The sequence below is a fragment of the Equus przewalskii genome, chromosome 2, assembly GCF_037783145.1.
Source record: "Equus przewalskii isolate Varuska chromosome 2, EquPr2, whole genome shotgun sequence".
In the NCBI taxonomy this organism is placed as follows: Eukaryota; Metazoa; Chordata; class Mammalia; order Perissodactyla; family Equidae; genus Equus; species Equus przewalskii.
Window position 1 is genome coordinate 54376493 of NC_091832.1, and position 16794 is coordinate 54393286.

The 16794-nt window shown below is 42.2% G+C and overlaps 1 protein-coding gene across 3 annotated transcripts in view; it reads left to right on the top strand.

Annotated features, from left to right (window-relative positions):
- The window catches only part of DOCK5 (dedicator of cytokinesis 5), a 203587-nt gene that overhangs the window by 117401 nt on the left and 69392 nt on the right, over positions 1 to 16794 (top strand). For all 3 annotated transcript variants that reach the window (XM_070607172.1, XM_070607174.1, XM_070607178.1), the window contains exons 17-22: positions 2001 to 2104; positions 3107 to 3290; positions 9669 to 9766; positions 9995 to 10084; positions 11753 to 11853; positions 13673 to 13807. In XM_070607172.1, the coding sequence (XP_070463273.1) occupies positions 2001 to 2104; positions 3107 to 3290; positions 9669 to 9766; positions 9995 to 10084; positions 11753 to 11853; positions 13673 to 13807 (712 nt within the window). The remainder of the gene's footprint in view (positions 1 to 2000; positions 2105 to 3106; positions 3291 to 9668; positions 9767 to 9994; positions 10085 to 11752; positions 11854 to 13672; positions 13808 to 16794) is intronic.

The following is a 16794-nucleotide window of genomic DNA, read 5'->3' on the forward strand; positions in this document are numbered from 1 at the left end:
TATGCTAATAGATGCTCTGTGACAAAAAGGGAGAGGAAGTGCTGTCTATCTCTCCCTCTTAGACATTCACAATGTATGTTGCTGTATTGCCGAGAAGTCCTACAGCAAGAAAACTGTTTAATCTGTTGTCTCCCAAAATTAGTATTTTTCTCATGAAAGAGCTATTTGAAGTCTTAGTTCACAGTTCATGATATCACTGCTCTGAAGTTTGAATAGGGAAGAAAATTGATTATTTTCAGATTGATCACAAAATTTCTGAAAATGTCTTGTTCTCATTCAGTACTCCTTAAAAATGCAATCCTTCATTCCAAACTGAATTTATTGAACACCATCTACACATGAGACTGCAGGCTAGGCCCTGGTATATGCCAGCAAATAGCATACAGTGGCGGCACTGAAGAGGTTCTGTGGTCTAGTTAGTAAAATGAGTAAAATACCAGGCAGTTAACTTCAGAACAGTGTGGTATGTGCTACAGCAGCAAACGCAGTTATAAGGGAGCATGCAGCGCAGTCCCATAAGATTTCCTGCATCCTAGCTGAGACTCGAAGGTGAGTAGACGTTAGCCCAGCGAAGGGTGACAGTGGAGAAATGTGTTTGAAAATCCAAGTAAGCTCAGTGGGGCTGAAGTGGGAGCAGTGGGAGTAATCATAATATTAGATTGAACCCTATGAAATTGCCATTTTGTAGGTCAATATCAAATAGTCAGCTATCAGCAATTTCATATGGTTCTGCATGATATTAAGCCAGAATTCATCAAGCCTTTGGTTTGTACCAAACGCTATGTGAAGCTCTATTTATACACTATCTTATTTAGTATCCACAATAATCTGAAAAGGTACATACTACTTTTATCCATATTTATACATAAAGAAACTGAGGCACAGAGAGGTTGGATGCTTGCCAAGGTCACAGGACTGGTAAGTGTTAGAGCCTGGATTGACACCTCTGCAGTCTGATTCCAGGCAAGCTGGAGCCAGATCATGAAGGACAAAGTTTATTTTGAACCACGTTATGGAGGAACCATTAAAGAGTGTTTTACGGGTGACGGTGGTGGTTGTTGTTTGGTATATGTTTATAAAAGCTTTATTCATAATACCCGGAAATTGCACATAGCCTAAATGGCCACCCACAAGAGGATGGATAAACAATTGTGGTATAATTATCCAGTGGATTACTGCTCAGCCAATCTGGGGACACACAGGTCATAGCAGAACTTAGAGTTGTGCCTGTGGGGAGACCAGGCCATGAGTTACCCCAGCCATGGACATCTCAGTAGTCCTCTGAGGTCTCAGAAGACCTCTGCTTCCTTGGGAGGCTGGACCCTCCTCCCCAAATGCCACCGGGCACCCGTACCCACTTCTCCTGACTCCCGGGCTACTATTGCAGAAGGAAGAGGAGAGTAGAAACCTTAGATGGCATCATAAACCTTGGAGTGTAGTAAATTCTTCACTGAGTCTATCTTAAAACAACAGAAATGAGGTATCTCATGAAAAGGTTTTGGAGCAAGACGATGTACCTGATTGGATTTGATTTCGGGAATCTCACTCTGGCTGCAAGGTGGAAAAAGACTGGAGACAGAAAGACCGGTTAGGGAGATCTTACAGAAATATGGGGAAGAGGTGAGGTGGCTGAACTGAGGTAGGAACAGAAGGGATGGAGAGAAATGGCATAGGTTCCAGAGGTGTTCAGCACATCGAGTTGACATGGGGGTGGATTCAGTGTCAGCAGCCACAATTCTGATTTGGAAGATTGAGTGGATGCTGGTCTCATTCATTTGCAAATATGGGAAGAGGTGCCAGACGAATTCAGTTAGGGAAATATTTCCTTTGAGGAGGCTGTCATGTGCGTTGTGTGGTTGGCTTATTGTAGCTCTCTGAACTGTGTTCATTGTAGCATGATTGAAAATCAAACCCCAGAGCAGAATGTGAAATCAGCTCTCATAGCCATCACTTCCTGATATCTTTCTGCACTGCTCAGACATGTATTTCTGTCTTTTCAGCCAGAGATAAATCAGAGCGAGCATTTGGGGTGGCCTTCGTAAAACTGATGAACCCGGATGGCACCACTCTGCAGGATGGACGGCATGATCTGGTGGTTTATAAGGTGGTGCTAACAAATTGAGGCTCAGAAAATTGCTGGGGAAATGTTTACTACCTCTGAAATTGGTTCTTAAGGCACCTTTCAGATTAATGTGTATAAACATCAGAAACTTTCCTGAAGCTGTATGTGTTTGCCCCTTAAAGTCTAGAAACCCAGAGGGTTCACACCAGCTACATCGTCTCCCATCCCCTTTCTGGAAACAATGAGTTGCATTATTTTTTAGTCTCCTAAAGAGTATCTCTCTCTCCTGCAAATGGTGTTCCGTGATGGTGAATAGTCAAGAGGCTCTCCTCTTGCCTTCTACTCTTTGCATCGATCTGCATGGAACATAGACAGTTGCACTCTTGGGCTTGGTTAGGGTGTGGTAGGTGTGGTAGGATGTGGTTTTATTATCACCATGAGCCAGGCGCCATTTCTTTGCTTTGGGGCCCCATTTCCTTCCATTCCGTTTTGTCCTCCTCCTTGCCTCTAACTGCCATGGAGCTCTCGCTTCTACTGCGATTTTATAGTAGAAAGTAGATGCTGGAAGTTCTCATTTATCCAACAATATCACAGAGTTGATAGCTTTTTTGGGGAGCATCTCAAAAAAGTATTTTTCTTAACAGCTCCTTGGTTCATAAATAGTTTTGGAAGGTATGGCAAGCTATTGCTTCCCAATGAACCCAATCAATCCATCAACCCAATTAACTATAATTGTGACCATTTATAGGTTCAAGAAAATGAAATCCAACCTTATTCTTTAATATTTGTTTACTTATAGCAGAGACCTAGGATGTTTTTAGTTTCTAGTTCACAACTTCATTTTCATTCAATGTTGAAATTGTTTCTGGCTCAAACTCTGGAAAGGTGTCACAATGTCTTAGAGTTTTAAGGGATCTAAGTATAATCTGATAAAACCTCTTTACTCATACTGGAAATGCACTGTGCTCATGATAGAAACTATTTTTATTTGCATGTAAAAGATTTTGCCCGTCTTTTGGTGTTCCTAACATGCTTCCTTTTCAGGGTGACAACAAGAAAATGGAAGATGCTAAATTCTACCTGACCCTGCCTGGAACCAAGGTAGAGATGGAAGAAAAAGAGCTCCAAGCATCCAAAAACCTGGCCAACTTTACCCCAACCAAGGATAGCACAAAAGATAGCTTTCAGATTGCCACCCTCATTTGCTCCACAAAGCTCACCCAGAATGGTAGGTGTGGTGACTGCAGTGACACCGGTCTTCCTGGGCTCCTTTGTTATACTTAGGGGGCTGGACCATATGGGGCATTTCTTCTAGGTGGGGTGCCGGTCTCTGCTCTTCACTCGATGTTCTGGGTAATAATGATCAGATAGCTGAAGCTCCTTCTGAGGTTTTGTTGTCCATCTTTAAACAGGGTGAAAAGCATTTGGCATTTTTTAATATTATAAAACTTATAAATATATTCATTAACAGATGCTGTAAAATTAAAAAGTCTCATGTTTCCTTTTTCAAGGCAGCCAAGAACTCTAATAATGTGCTGTGTATAATATAAGTAACAAGAGATGTTGGTAATGAGGGAGAGGACACTGGCAGAGATATCTAACCAGTCTCCTGCCCAAACAGGTATAAAAAAGAGCAAGGAGGGTTTCCTGTTAGAGCTCTGTCTGTCCCACATGTAGTCGCCTCTTTCCCATGTTTTTCCAAGCAGTCAGCGATTTTCCATAACATCAGCTGAATAGTTCAAATGAGGCTTCATCTGGTTCCTCCTTGAAATCTCTGATATCAATTTTAACTTCTCTTGTGTATATCCTGGCATTTGATAGCCAATAACAGTTTCTTATTCATTTAATGTGTAAGGAGTCTTACTGAACACAGTGAGCCAAGAGTTAGCTGTCCAGGGGCCTGGCCTTAGAAATTCTATATCCCATATGCTGTGTAGAGGATTAGTCCCTTTGGCTTCTCAGAAGATCTGGGTGAGGTAGCTGGCAGGGGCTCTGCCTTAGGGACGTGCTGAGATAGACCAGACAGTTTAGATAGGAGGTACACTCAAGGATCAGGTGTTGGTTGATCTTTAGAAGGGGTCAGTATTGTTTCTTTCAATGAGTCATGGTTGGCTAGAGAATATGGATAGTATTTCAACCTGGACAAGCGGCTAGACTCAACAGAGTGCAGTTCAGAGCTGATACACCTGGGAAAGTAAAAGCACACTCACCAAAAACAAGGCCAGAAAAAAGGCAAAACTCTGGAGATGGTAAAAAGATCCGTGGTTGCGAAGGGCTCAGGGGAGAGTGCGGTGGGGTGAATAGGCCGAGCGCGGGGGATTTTCAGGTCAGTAAGACTGTACTATCTCACAGCGTAATGCATATGTGTCGTCATACTTTTGTCAAAACCCGCAGAATGCGCTGCACAGAGTGCACTCGAACGTGAACTGTGGGCTTTAGTTGATGAACTATGTCAATACTGGGTCATCACGTGCACCAAGTGGATCACCAAGATGTTGATAGGGGAACCCGGGGAGCAGTGAAGGGGTAAATGGGAACTCTCTGTGTTTCTGCTTATTTTTTCTGTGAACCTAAAACTGCTCAAAAAGATAAAGTCTGTTGCCTAAGAAAAAATCAAAAATTAAGCCAGAAAACATTCTGAGTTTCCTAGAGGACATGACAAAATTGTATCAGTGACATAGCCCTTGTTAGGGAAAAAGTAAATATGATAAAGTAATGATAGAAGGTTAAATGGTACAGTATTCGTAGAAGATGATTTAGACGGTGTATCAAAGATGTTAAATGTGTTTAGATGCTTTGATCCAGTAATTTGACCCCTAGGAAGTGAACCTCAGTAAACAATGAGACATGTGCACAAAAATTTGTGTATGAGGCTGTTTCCCTATTATTCATGATAGGGAAGTAGTGGAGACAATCCAGATGTCCAATTTGGGGTCAGTTTTAATTACGTAACGTAATTAAATGATGAAATCTTTGCAGCTGCCAAATATATTTCGAAACATATCAAAGACATGGGAAAAGGGGGTCGTGGGGGGAGGCCACAAAGGGTGAAGTGGTGTACCTACAACATGACTAACAATAATGTACAACTGAAATCTCACAAGGTTGTAATCTATCATAATCTTAATTAAAAAAAAAGAAAAAAAAACATATCAAAGACATGCAAAATTTTTAATGCTCTGTAGAGTATAATCCAAGTTTTGTTTAAATATTTGACGGCAATTTGAAGCCAGTTGCCTTGGTTCAAATCCCCGTCTGCCACTTATTAGCTGTTTCATCCTGAGCAAGTCACTTGACCTCTCTGTGACTTAGTTTCATCTTTAAAATGGGAGTAATAGTATATGTTTGAAAGAATGAAGTAAATTAGAGTAAGTAAAAGCAAAACAACAGTGTCTAGCCCCTTGCTAACACTATATGAATATTAGCTGTTGCTGCTATCATTATCGTCATTGTTACATGTACACAGAAGACTAAAAGGAATAATTCCAAAAGTTTGGACAGTCCTTATTTTCTTTATTCTTTTGGTATTTTCCAAGTTTTTACCTATGAGGTGTTAAAATGTTATTTTTAAAAGTATGGTAGTAGGCGATATAAGCATTAATGTACTTTTGGGGCTATCAAGGGATGTTTAAAAGGGACAGCATTTATCAAACATCTAGTAGATTATCCTTTCCAGAGACTAGCGTTCAAAGACAGCAAGTAATAAAAATTATAATGCAAAGCAAAAGGAATTTCTATTAAAGGCAACCATATTGTGATATTGTTTATTATCTCCAATTGTAAATTTAGGAAGCTTATTGACAGATGGCGGTACTCAACTTACACACTTGATTTCAATTATCTTCTAAATGCTCTAAACCTGTGCTGTCCCTGTGGCAGCCCCTAATACCATGTAGCTTGTGAAATTTAAGTTAAAGTTTAATAAAGTTTTGAATTCAGATCGTTAGTTGCACTAGTCTCATTTCAAGCGCTCAGTAGTTTCGTGCAGCTGGTGACTTTGGTGCACAGCGCAGATATGCGACATTCCTGTCGTCGCAGAAAGCTCCATCGGATGGAACTGTACCCTTTCCTTTGTTGTCATCCCATTCCTAGTGTGTAGATCTCCAAAGAACTCATCTTGACAAACCCCTGCAAACAGTCTTAAATAATATCCTGTCCCAGAGCAGGTTTAAAGAGGCAGGTTCATCTGAACCAGAGAGGAGTGATCTGCCAGCGTGGGCGGGGGTAGGAAGAGGGGAGGATGTGGGAAGGATGCAGAGAACGGCAAGGACATCATGAGCAGCAGAGAAAGCAGGGCATTCCAAGGGACAGATAATAACTGTGGGTTGTTCCTGTATTTGCTTTCTTCTAATTTGATGTAAATTATAAACACCCAATTTATTCTGAGAAGGAAAAAGCTGTCAACATTAATAAACCATCCAGTGTGTGAGAGCATTTCCTGAGCGAGACGCTAGCTGTGCCTTTTCACACGGAGAGCATGACCAGAGACACTTCTCCTCAGCCTTAGGAGGAGATTAGGAATCAAAAGGTTAAAGGTCACTGGCCTTGGTTAGCAACAGAGCTTATAGACTATTCATTTATTTATTAATTTTTTCAAAACTAGAACAGACTGACTTGTGTGGGATCATCCTTTGCTGGGCCGGTTGGGAGGGTGAGAATCAATTTGTTGCTCCAGGAAGAGAGAGGGCAGCTCAAGTCCCTGCAGGTGTGGGGCCCAGGCCAGGTGATTCACAGTCATCATTTTATTTTACCCTCCAGCACCCTAGCACACGAGGACACCAATATTGCCATTGTTATTTGCAGTTTACTGATCAGAAAATTGAGTTAAAGTGCTAAAATATTTTGCCTAAGCTGGTAAGTGGTGGACTTGGGTCTGAAAATAGATATTTATAACTCCAAAACTTATGGTTTTTCTTTTTTAAATGTTATGGTCCCTAATCCTCTCCCTAAGGTAATCACTAGCCTAAATTTGGGGATTGTTATTCTGAGTCTCCTGTTACATCCTTCAGATGGGGATGTGCATTGGGACGAGGACTTTGGATAACATTTGGATAGTATCTTACATGGTTGGAGGTCATCATTCCTGATGATCCAGAAATTCCACTCTAGATTTATACCCCAGAGAAGCTGATGCACCTGGATACCAGAAGACATGAGAATGTTCGTAGCAGAATTGTTTGTGATAGCAAACAACCCAAATGTTTATCTACAGTAGGTTGGATAAACAAAATGTGGTACATCCATATGATGGGATAGATACTATGCAGCAATGAAAATAAATTAACTAGAGCCATATGGCTCAACCTGTACGAGTCTCAGAAATACAGTCAGTCTAGGGCTGTTTCTATTACACTCTGCCACCACTTTTCTAGCCCTAAGACCTTACACTTTACCAGATGCCACATATATTCCTGATATGAGCAGTGATGTGGCTTGCAGATCAAACCACATCTGAGAAAGACACCTCTGGGCTGATATGTGGGTTCTTCGCAGATGCTTAAAGCAGCTAGGTGATTCTTCACTCCTGATCAAGTGTCTGAATCCTCCTCCAGCAGCAATGAGTGGAGTGAAGTAATGAATGGAGCAGTGCCATTGACTAGCCTGTGGCAGAAATAGGAGATGGAAATATGGAAGTGGACAGTGCCTAGTAGATAGGCCGAGCACAGTGCCTAATAGGAAGTGCTTGCTGAACAAATGAAGAAGTTGGAGAATTGTATTGAGCATATAACCAGCTTCCTCAGGGCTACTGTTCCCTTTCCATCCGTTCATTCATCAGACATGAATTGAACACCTCCTAGGTGCCCAGCACTGTGGTGGGGTATAAGAATGAATGCGGGATGGTTCCAGCCCTCAGGTGGCTCAGATCTGTGGAGAGAGCCAAAGAGACACCAAGTATGTCTTTATTATTCGTTATAGTATATGTGTCAATATGTATATATGTGTGTGTGTGTAAGTATATATGTATATGCATGTAGCTGTAGCTATAGATATATATGGAGGAAGGAGTACAGACAGCAGAGAATGATTGGGTAAGTCCTCCCGGAGGGAATAAAGTTTGAAATGGGTCTTGAAATGTAAGTAGGAGCTTAACAAATACATAGTATGCATTCTAGTATTTCTGGGCATTCCAGACAAAGGGAAGAACATAGGCAAAGCCCAAGAGCTATTTCAGAGCAGGCCACGGCGTGGGGAGTAGTGAGTTGAGCTGTCTGACTGCTGGGGGGGGCGATGGGGCTGGCAGGGGAGCCGCAGGTGTGGCCTTACTGCCTTCCGTGAGTGGTATTGGGACTTCATTCTGTTGACAGTGGGGTGTCTCCAGGCACTGGACTTTGGGGGCTTCCCAAGCCAATAAAACATACACACCTGTGAAGCCAATTGACTATTCTAATGAACGGCATGTATTTTCATCTACTTATATATCTTTATACAAGTCTATTGATTAAAAGGTAGGTACTGCTACTTTTACTAGATAATGCTCTGTAATTAGTAATAGTAACTTGATGTCCTAGACAAAATGATAAAATAGTGACAGCCCGGATGCCTGCTGTATTTCTTGTGACACTTTTAGTAGCTCAGCATTCATTAAAGCTTGTAAGTGGCTTAAAGATCCAAAGTTCTGCATTTTAAATCCAAAAACACCTGAAGGTTTTTGTCCCAGACTTACCCTAGGACCATGAATCTGTTCTGCCTGCCTTTGGAATAGCAGCTTGTCTGATTTGCTTGTCTGTTTATTTCTTTGAAGAACTCTGGGGAGGCAGTGTCGTAGAGTAGGAAGGACGCGGTTTTCTGGAATCAGATAACCCTATGATTAAATTCCATTCATACCACTCCCTGGCAGCTGTGTGACCTAAGGCATGGAATTTAATTTCACAGAGCCTTAGTTTCCTCAGCTCAAAAATGGAAAAAATAAAATCTGTTCTCCAGTGTGGATTTGACATTTAAATGTGTTAGTGCAAGTATAGAAGTTTCCTTTTTGGAGCCGGCCTGGTGGCACAGCAGTTAAGTTCACACGTTCTGCTTCGGCGGCCCAGGGTTCGCCGGTTCGGACCCTGGGTGTGGATATGGCACTGCTTGGCAAGCCATGCTGTGGTAGGCGTCCCACATATAAAGTAGAGGAAGATGGGCACAGATGTTAGCTCAGGGCCAGTCTTCCTCAGCAAAAAGAGGATTGACAGTAGTTAGCTCAGGGCTAATCTTCCTCAAAAAAAAAAAAAGTTCCCCTTTCCCTTTGAATCCACTGAGCCAAACATAGTGACAAGGGACAAATTGAGCAATGCAGGAAATTACTGGCAGGGAGGTCACTTAAGAGTGCTTTTAGGTTTGTCTGTAAGGCCATGATATCATTGAGAAATACAAGTTCTATTCAGGTGTCGTTTTACGTTCTTGTACATTTGTGGTTAATTTTTTTCTCTGTGAAGAATAAAAGAAGGCGACAGGGTTCACTCTGATTAAGATAGGAGACAGTAAATTAAAAGAATACATAAAGTGTTAGCCAGCATTAAGAGCAACAGTCTTTTTTAGAGTTCTGTAGCTGTATCCTGGAATGCTGTGGGTGGCTCCTTCTAATCGGTGTCTAATGATTATGGTTTGTGGTTGTTCTTCCTAGTTGACCTGTTAGGCTTATTAAATTGGCGTTCGAACTCCCAGAACATTAAACACAACTTAAAGAAGTTAATGGAGGTGGATGGAGGAGAGATTGTTAAGGTATGTTCTATATTCACAGTGAGAAAGATTTCCACCGCATCATTAGTGCAATGTTTTAAATTAAACCTGTAGTTGTAAATAGAAAACTTACGTATTTTGGGAAGCAAGTGTGCTGATTTTTAAGAAAATGCTATTTTAAAACATATTCTATTGAAACCTAGTTGTCCCCGAATTTCTGCAGTATGGAGCTGAACTGAAAGCACCAAATAACCTGTTTTTCTTTTTCAGTTTTTGCAAGATACGCTAGATGCACTTTTTAACATAATGATGGAAATGTCAGACAATGAAACCTATGACTTCCTTGTGTTTGATGCGCTGGTAAGCAGTTAAGCATATTAACTAGTCTTTATTATCACAACTGTGTAGTTTTTGATATTTCACTATTATAAATAATTGTGATGAGTATCTTTCTGCATAAGTATTTGTATACATCTCTCTGGTTATTTCTTTATTCCCAGAAGTAAAATTAGAAGCAGTTGACTTATATTCAAGGCCTTTATTTCTTTGTTTCCTGTTAGATTTTACTTTTTGACATGCTTTCTCTTTCTCATTAGGGGAAACAGTGTCATTAGAAAATTAGAAATCAGGAATCACTTTAGCTCTCTTTGAAATTGCCTAGTCATAAACCAGGAGATACCATTAACAAAGACGATTGTAGCTTGTTGTGTATGTGTGTGCTTGTGTGTTCATGCAAAGGAGACTGAATTCACAAGTCAGAAATGAGTCTTCATTTCATTGTGTACAATACACAACCCAGCAGACAGTTAAATTTGTCATACAAAATACTTAAACATACACCTGTTCCAAGAACTGAAATCATCCAGGCAAGGAGAAGTCATGTCAGGATCTGGGAAGGCCGGAAGTGGTGGTGGATTGGAAGAAGCTAACATATCCAAACCCAGCATCATTTTCTCTTTGTTGGGGTTAAAGTTCAGTGCAGAATTTTACCTAGATGTTGCAGCAAAGGAATATTAGGTCATTCGTCAGCTTAGAGAACTTGGTCAATTCAAGAAGTGGTCAGGGCATTGAAGCTAAGGATGTAAGATCAAGAGTCGGGGCCGGCCCCGTGGCCAAGTGGTTAAGTTCGCGCACTCTGCTTCACCGGCCCAGGGTTTCACCAGTTCGGATCCTGGGTACGGACATGGCACCGCTTATTAGGCCATACTGAGGTGGCATCCCACATGCCACAACTAGAAGGACCCACAACTAAAATATACAACTATGTACTGGGGGGATTTGGGGAGAAAAAGCAGACAAAAAAGAAAAAGAAGATTGGCAACAGTTGTTATCTCAGATACTAAACTTTAAAAAAAAAATCAAGAGAGGAGGTGCCCCCAGCTAAGATCATTCCTGGCCAGGTTTATGGGAAAGAGAGTCTGTGGTTATGGTTCTGTGGGACAGATCAGCTGGCAGAGGGTGTATGTGGAAGTCCCTGGTGCCCTTTCTTCTGCACTATTCTGTTGCGAGTAGGTACAAAGTGCTTATTTGTCGATTATGCCCCTAAGAGCAATAGGAGTTAACCTATGAGGGCGAAATTGGGAGGCAAAAGTCTGGAGGGGTTCAGTTATTGGGAGCGCTCACACTGCACCCAGGAGAAGGATGTCGCAGCACATTTCATCAGCTGCCTCCTTGGGTGAGAGTGTATTACTCCACAGGACCCTTCCTTATCTCCTCTCCCCTGTGCCATTTTCCTCCCTGGCTTACATTTCTTCTGCACCGAGACAGTAAGCTCTCTGAGGCCACGGATGCTGGCTTTTATTGGTGTCTTCGCAGCATTTAGCACAGTGCCTGACACATACTAGTCTCTGTATTCATTTTAAATAAAAAGAATCCCCGAGACTTTGTTCAGCTCTGGAATAGTAAAGTAGGAATGCTACAAAAATGATTGAGAAAGAGAAGAAGGCACCAGGATGTTAAAATCCCGCTTGTTGACAGAGCGCCTAGAGGTTGTACAATGCTGCTATTCATATTTTTCACCTTTGGCAGGTATTTATTATCTCACTGATAGGCGACATCAAGTTCCAGCATTTTAATCCTGTCCTTGAAACCTACATTTACAAGCACTTCAGTGCCACTTTGGCGTATGTGTAAGTATGATTCAAGGGAACTCCGTGTGGTTGATTATTGGATTTGCACTCTTGGGGCTGGGCTGTTGAGAAACGAGAGGGGCATAAGCTGAGTAAATGTGCCTCTGCATGCAGAACCTCGGTCTACGCCTCCTGGTGGGAAGAGAACCATCTAGTGTTCTAACCCTGGAAGAGGTATTGAGTTCAGGCCCTGCCTTCTGGAAAGTTATAGAAGAGATAAGACTATATTTCCTTAAGAATCCTCGATGTATATACGGGAGACATTGAAGCCGTTAGGCACGCAATCAAGGCAGAGGACACACTCAGGATCCCAAGAGTTGGGTGTCGGTGGGTTAGCATGAGGCCGCAAGGGGATCAAACAGTGGGTTAAGCAAGACCAAGTCTGATAGAACTGAGGGTCATGTGCTCAACCCTCAACCCTACTCCACAAGTGTTTGTAGAATTTATTACTTACAGGATATGGAAAGATCTAATTTTTCCTTGTTTTTGCATAAGAGGGAATGGTCTCTGCCTTTTCCGTAGTGCGGTCTCCTTTCTGTCTTTGCTTTATGAGCCCTTGACTAAGGAAAGCAGCTGATGTTCACTCTGCACTCTGCCCTGAAGTGCTCAGCTCCCCATGCACCGTGTGCGGCCTGTCACCCCACCCCCTTACGCAATAATTTCAGCTATTGTGCACAGCAATGTGACAAGTAGTGACAGGAATGTCATTAAGATTGGCAAAGATCTTTCTGACAATGGTTTATGCCAGATAATGCCAGTTGCTGCTGACTTATCTGTCAGGCTAGCTGCTGACCTGATCTGTCAGGTCAGGTCATTGATCCCTTGTGTCCTTTTAGGAGCTAAACAAGGAAGTTCTTGGTTTTATTTCCATGAAGGTCCAGAAATGTAACAAGACATAAGGGACATAGAAGAGGTGTCATGAAGCATAATCACCAACTAACACAATGGATGTAATGCCCAGTGGATTGGGGAGGGGGCAGATACACCAGTCATAGGGTCCTTTCCACCCAGTCGCCACGCTTCCCAAACGGATGGTAGCTACGTTGAGGAAATCCTGTCAGTGGGTCTTCGTTACACAGCCAAAAGCCACATTCCAGATGGTAGTAATCTGAGTTTGTTTGTAAGACTTGATCAATTCTACATATTTCCTGTGTGTTTTTCTTAATACTATGGAAACTCACAACTTCCCAGAAAGAATATTCAAGATATCCATGCCCTTGAAAGTGTAGGTTAGCACGAGATTAAGACAGCCCCCGGTTCAAAGACTCTGAAAGGACACAAGGGCACTCTAGTGTCCCTGAGCAGTTTTATCTGTTGGGATGTTCAGAACCCTGGGGGTTCTGTGGCCTCAGGTTGAGGTCCTCTTCCCACACTAAGTGAGGTTTCCAGCTGGCTCCATCTTTATGGATCCCAAAGGACTTGGCAGATTGGAAGGAATTAGATTTCTTTTGAGTTGATCACCTTAGGCAGGCAATCCCTCCCTTACAGGAAGATCTGAAGATGTCTGTCTACATATCAGAGATTAAAATATCCTCCGGATTTGAATCCCTTCAACTCTTGCATTTCTTGATCCTTTTTAAGAAGGCTACAAAGGGAAAGAAACCATCCCCTATTTCTAAGCAGAAGGGATGCTCCAAACCTAGACCACAGTGAGGAAACTCAATTGCAAAGGAGTTGATTTCCCTGTTCCGGGCGTGTTCTAGAAGAGATAATTGTAGTTGTAACTTCTTCCCCAATGTGCAGGTTCCCTTTCTCTCACCCCAAGTGTCGGAGTGCCACGTTGCCTCATTGATATTTGTCTCTTTCTCACCCTTTTAAGGAAACTCTCCAAGGTACTGAACTTTTATGTGGCTAATGCAGATGACTCCAGCAAGACAGAACTGCTCTTTGCTGCCTTGAAAGCTTTAAAGTACTTGTTCAGATTCATCATCCAATCTAGAGTGCTCTACCTGAGGTAATGGTAATAAGATGTTTGTGTGATCCATTCTCTCTTCGTATAGTTTTCCTTAATCTTCATGCTCATATTCAGCTCTTCAAGTTGAACTTGGCCACATTTCAGAACTTCGAGGGCTGAAGGTGGAAGTGGACTATGAAACCTTAAGAGAAGGTCCATGCAAAGTCCTTTGGAATCAGCAGAATTTCTAGGCAGTAATGACAGAAGGGCTTAGGAATGCAGGTGGCTACAGAGTGCAGCTGGCTGGAGGCCTCTGTTGGCAACAGCAGCTCTGGAGAGGCAGGTTCCTGTGGCTAGATCGTATTTAAGGCAGCACAGAGCTCCATGATGGTGTGGGTGCACAAATCTAGGATCACGAGTTGTTGCCGGCAGGAGAGAGAGCACAGTGGGGTTGTTTGGGGGAGGTGCTTCCTGAGGTGTGGGTTTCCTTGCTGACACCATGCTTAGCTACCTGGCTAAACCAAGACATAGAGAGACAATAATTCCCAGTTTGGGTTCCTAGAATAACAGCTCCATCAAAAATAAAAGAAAACAAGGAGGAGGAACTACCTTTTTTGTGAAAGCCCCCAGCCCCAGTGCCGTCCCTACTGTTCAATAGGAGCTAGATTTCTAAACTATTAAAATATATTTCTAAGGCCGAAGGAAAAGGCCTGTAGATTTGAGTATGTGTATTTTTTAAAATTTGTGCATTTAAAAACCATAAACAGGCTGGCCTGGTCATGTAGTGGTTAAATTTGCATGCTCTACTTCAGCAGCCCGGGGTTCATGGGTTTGGATCCTGGGTGTGGATCTACACACCACTCATCAAGCCATGATGTGGCGGTGTCCCAAATGCAAAATAAAGGGAGACTGGCACAGATGTTAGCTCAGTGACAATCTTCCTCACAAATAAGAAAAAAAGCCATAAACAAACTTAAAGGCTAACAATTAACCTGGAAAAAACGCTTGTAACATGTAATACAGATCAAAGGTTAGTAGCTTTACTGATTAAAAGCCTCTTATAAATCAACAAAACAGTGATAAATATCCTTAAACAATAGAAAACGAAAACGGATAATTTACAAAAGAAAAAATTTCAAATTGTTGATTAAATTTTTAAAAAATATTCATACTATCAAAAATGCGATATACACACATCATCTTTATCTACATATTGGTTAAAGAATAAAAGTTTTTATCTTTTGATGAGAATGGACAAAAATTGGCCCTATGTTTTAATGCTGATAGGAATATAAACTCTTAGGGACAGAAATTTGGTACCATGAATAAAAAGCAAAAAAGAAAAAACACACAAAAAGCAAAGAAAATATCACATTTGTCCAGTTATACCCCATCCAAAAATTTATCTAATAGAAGAAAACCCATCAGGTATGAACAAAGATGAATGTTAATGTATGTATGTTCAGCCCTTTCAAATGTAGGGCATCTTAACGAGGAAGGAGGACCATGATAGGTTCTTAAATAATTCAGGCAGAAGACATAAGAGCAATATGATCCCATTTCAAAAAGAGCACAGGTTTGGAAACTAGATAAATAACATGCTGAAATTTTAATAGGAGTAAAACTGTAGGTAAGAAATTTTTAAGTAGGTTTATTTTTATTCTGTCTGCATTTTTAAAGTTTCTGTAATGAATCTGTACATTCTTAGTTTGTAAGAACGTTTAATGACTTAAACGTTCAGCTGGGTGGATGACAATCCCACTTCCCCAGTGGAAGCGAGCAGGCTTTACCGGCGGAGTTTGTACACAGTCTCTGTGGGCTCCTTCTCCTCAGACAGTCCAGAACAGTTCGTTCCTTGCATTTTGTCATTAAGTTAAATTTCCACACATTCAGAACAGTTAGGGCGTGGGGTGTCCTCCTGAGGGCACGTTCCCTTACTTAAGAGTTTGTTTCTCTAGCAAACTCTGATATCTAGCAATAAAATCATCATAAAACCATAGAAGGAAAACCTTAATTTATGAAATGAAAAAATAGTTGCCATGGATGATTCGGTAGTTCTGTTGCCCTTTGTAGTGTTGCAGTGTATCCAGGCCGTCGTTTCTGACATCACATGGGATGATAACAATGGAAAAGCCAAGATTAACCCCTAAAATTAACCAAGAGAGTCGTGTCGAACTTAGTCCCAGATGGCCTGCTTATGGTTATTTGCCCCCTTGATGTTTTCTCAGGAAAGAAGAGCTGGATCTGGGAAAGAGAGTCTGGCAATCTACATTCTCTGATTGCTCAGCTCTGATGGACACATCAGTTTACTGTCCCTGTCTGGGCCTGCAGATGAAATGTCACCTGTCCCCCACGCCCCCATTGCCCTCGTCGGAGCTTAAGTTTCCCTCTGAGCTCGTTACCTGGCTGGAGTTTACCTCAATTAGGGAGACACCTAGGGAAAGTTAAAACTGTAAATTGCCCACAATAGGACATTAAGAAGCTTGATCTTAATCCTCAGTCTCATATAAGTCCCTTTTTGAAAGTCACATGCATAGGGTACCAGGTATTGTTCTGGGTGCTGGGGATCCAGCAGCAGACAAGACAAGGTTGCTGCTCTGACGGTGCTTGTGGGTTACGTGGAGGCCAGGGAAGCAGATAGTAAAGAAAGAAACCAGTAAGGTCATTTCAGATAGAGAGGGGCTAGCGGGGGAGGCGCAGATGTGAGTGACGGGGAATGCTGCCTGCGCTGAGCTGGTGGCAGAAGGCCTCTCTGGGAGCTGGCATTTGAGTTGGGACTGAAAGACGAGGAGGTGGCCTCTGAAGGCTTCAGGGAACAGGAGAAGGAGCAGGAACTGTAAGGAAAGGCCCTGTGGGGGCACCAAGTGTGGCATGTGTGAGGAATCGGGAGAAGCCAGTGTTCCTGGAGCCTAGGGAACAAGGATGGGAGAGTGGGGCCTGGCAGGCAAATGACACATGATGTGGGGTGTTACAGGCCCTAGTGAGGAGGTTGGATTTTGTTCCGAGTGTGGTGGGAAGCCGCTGATGGGTTTCGGTTAGAGAAGCAG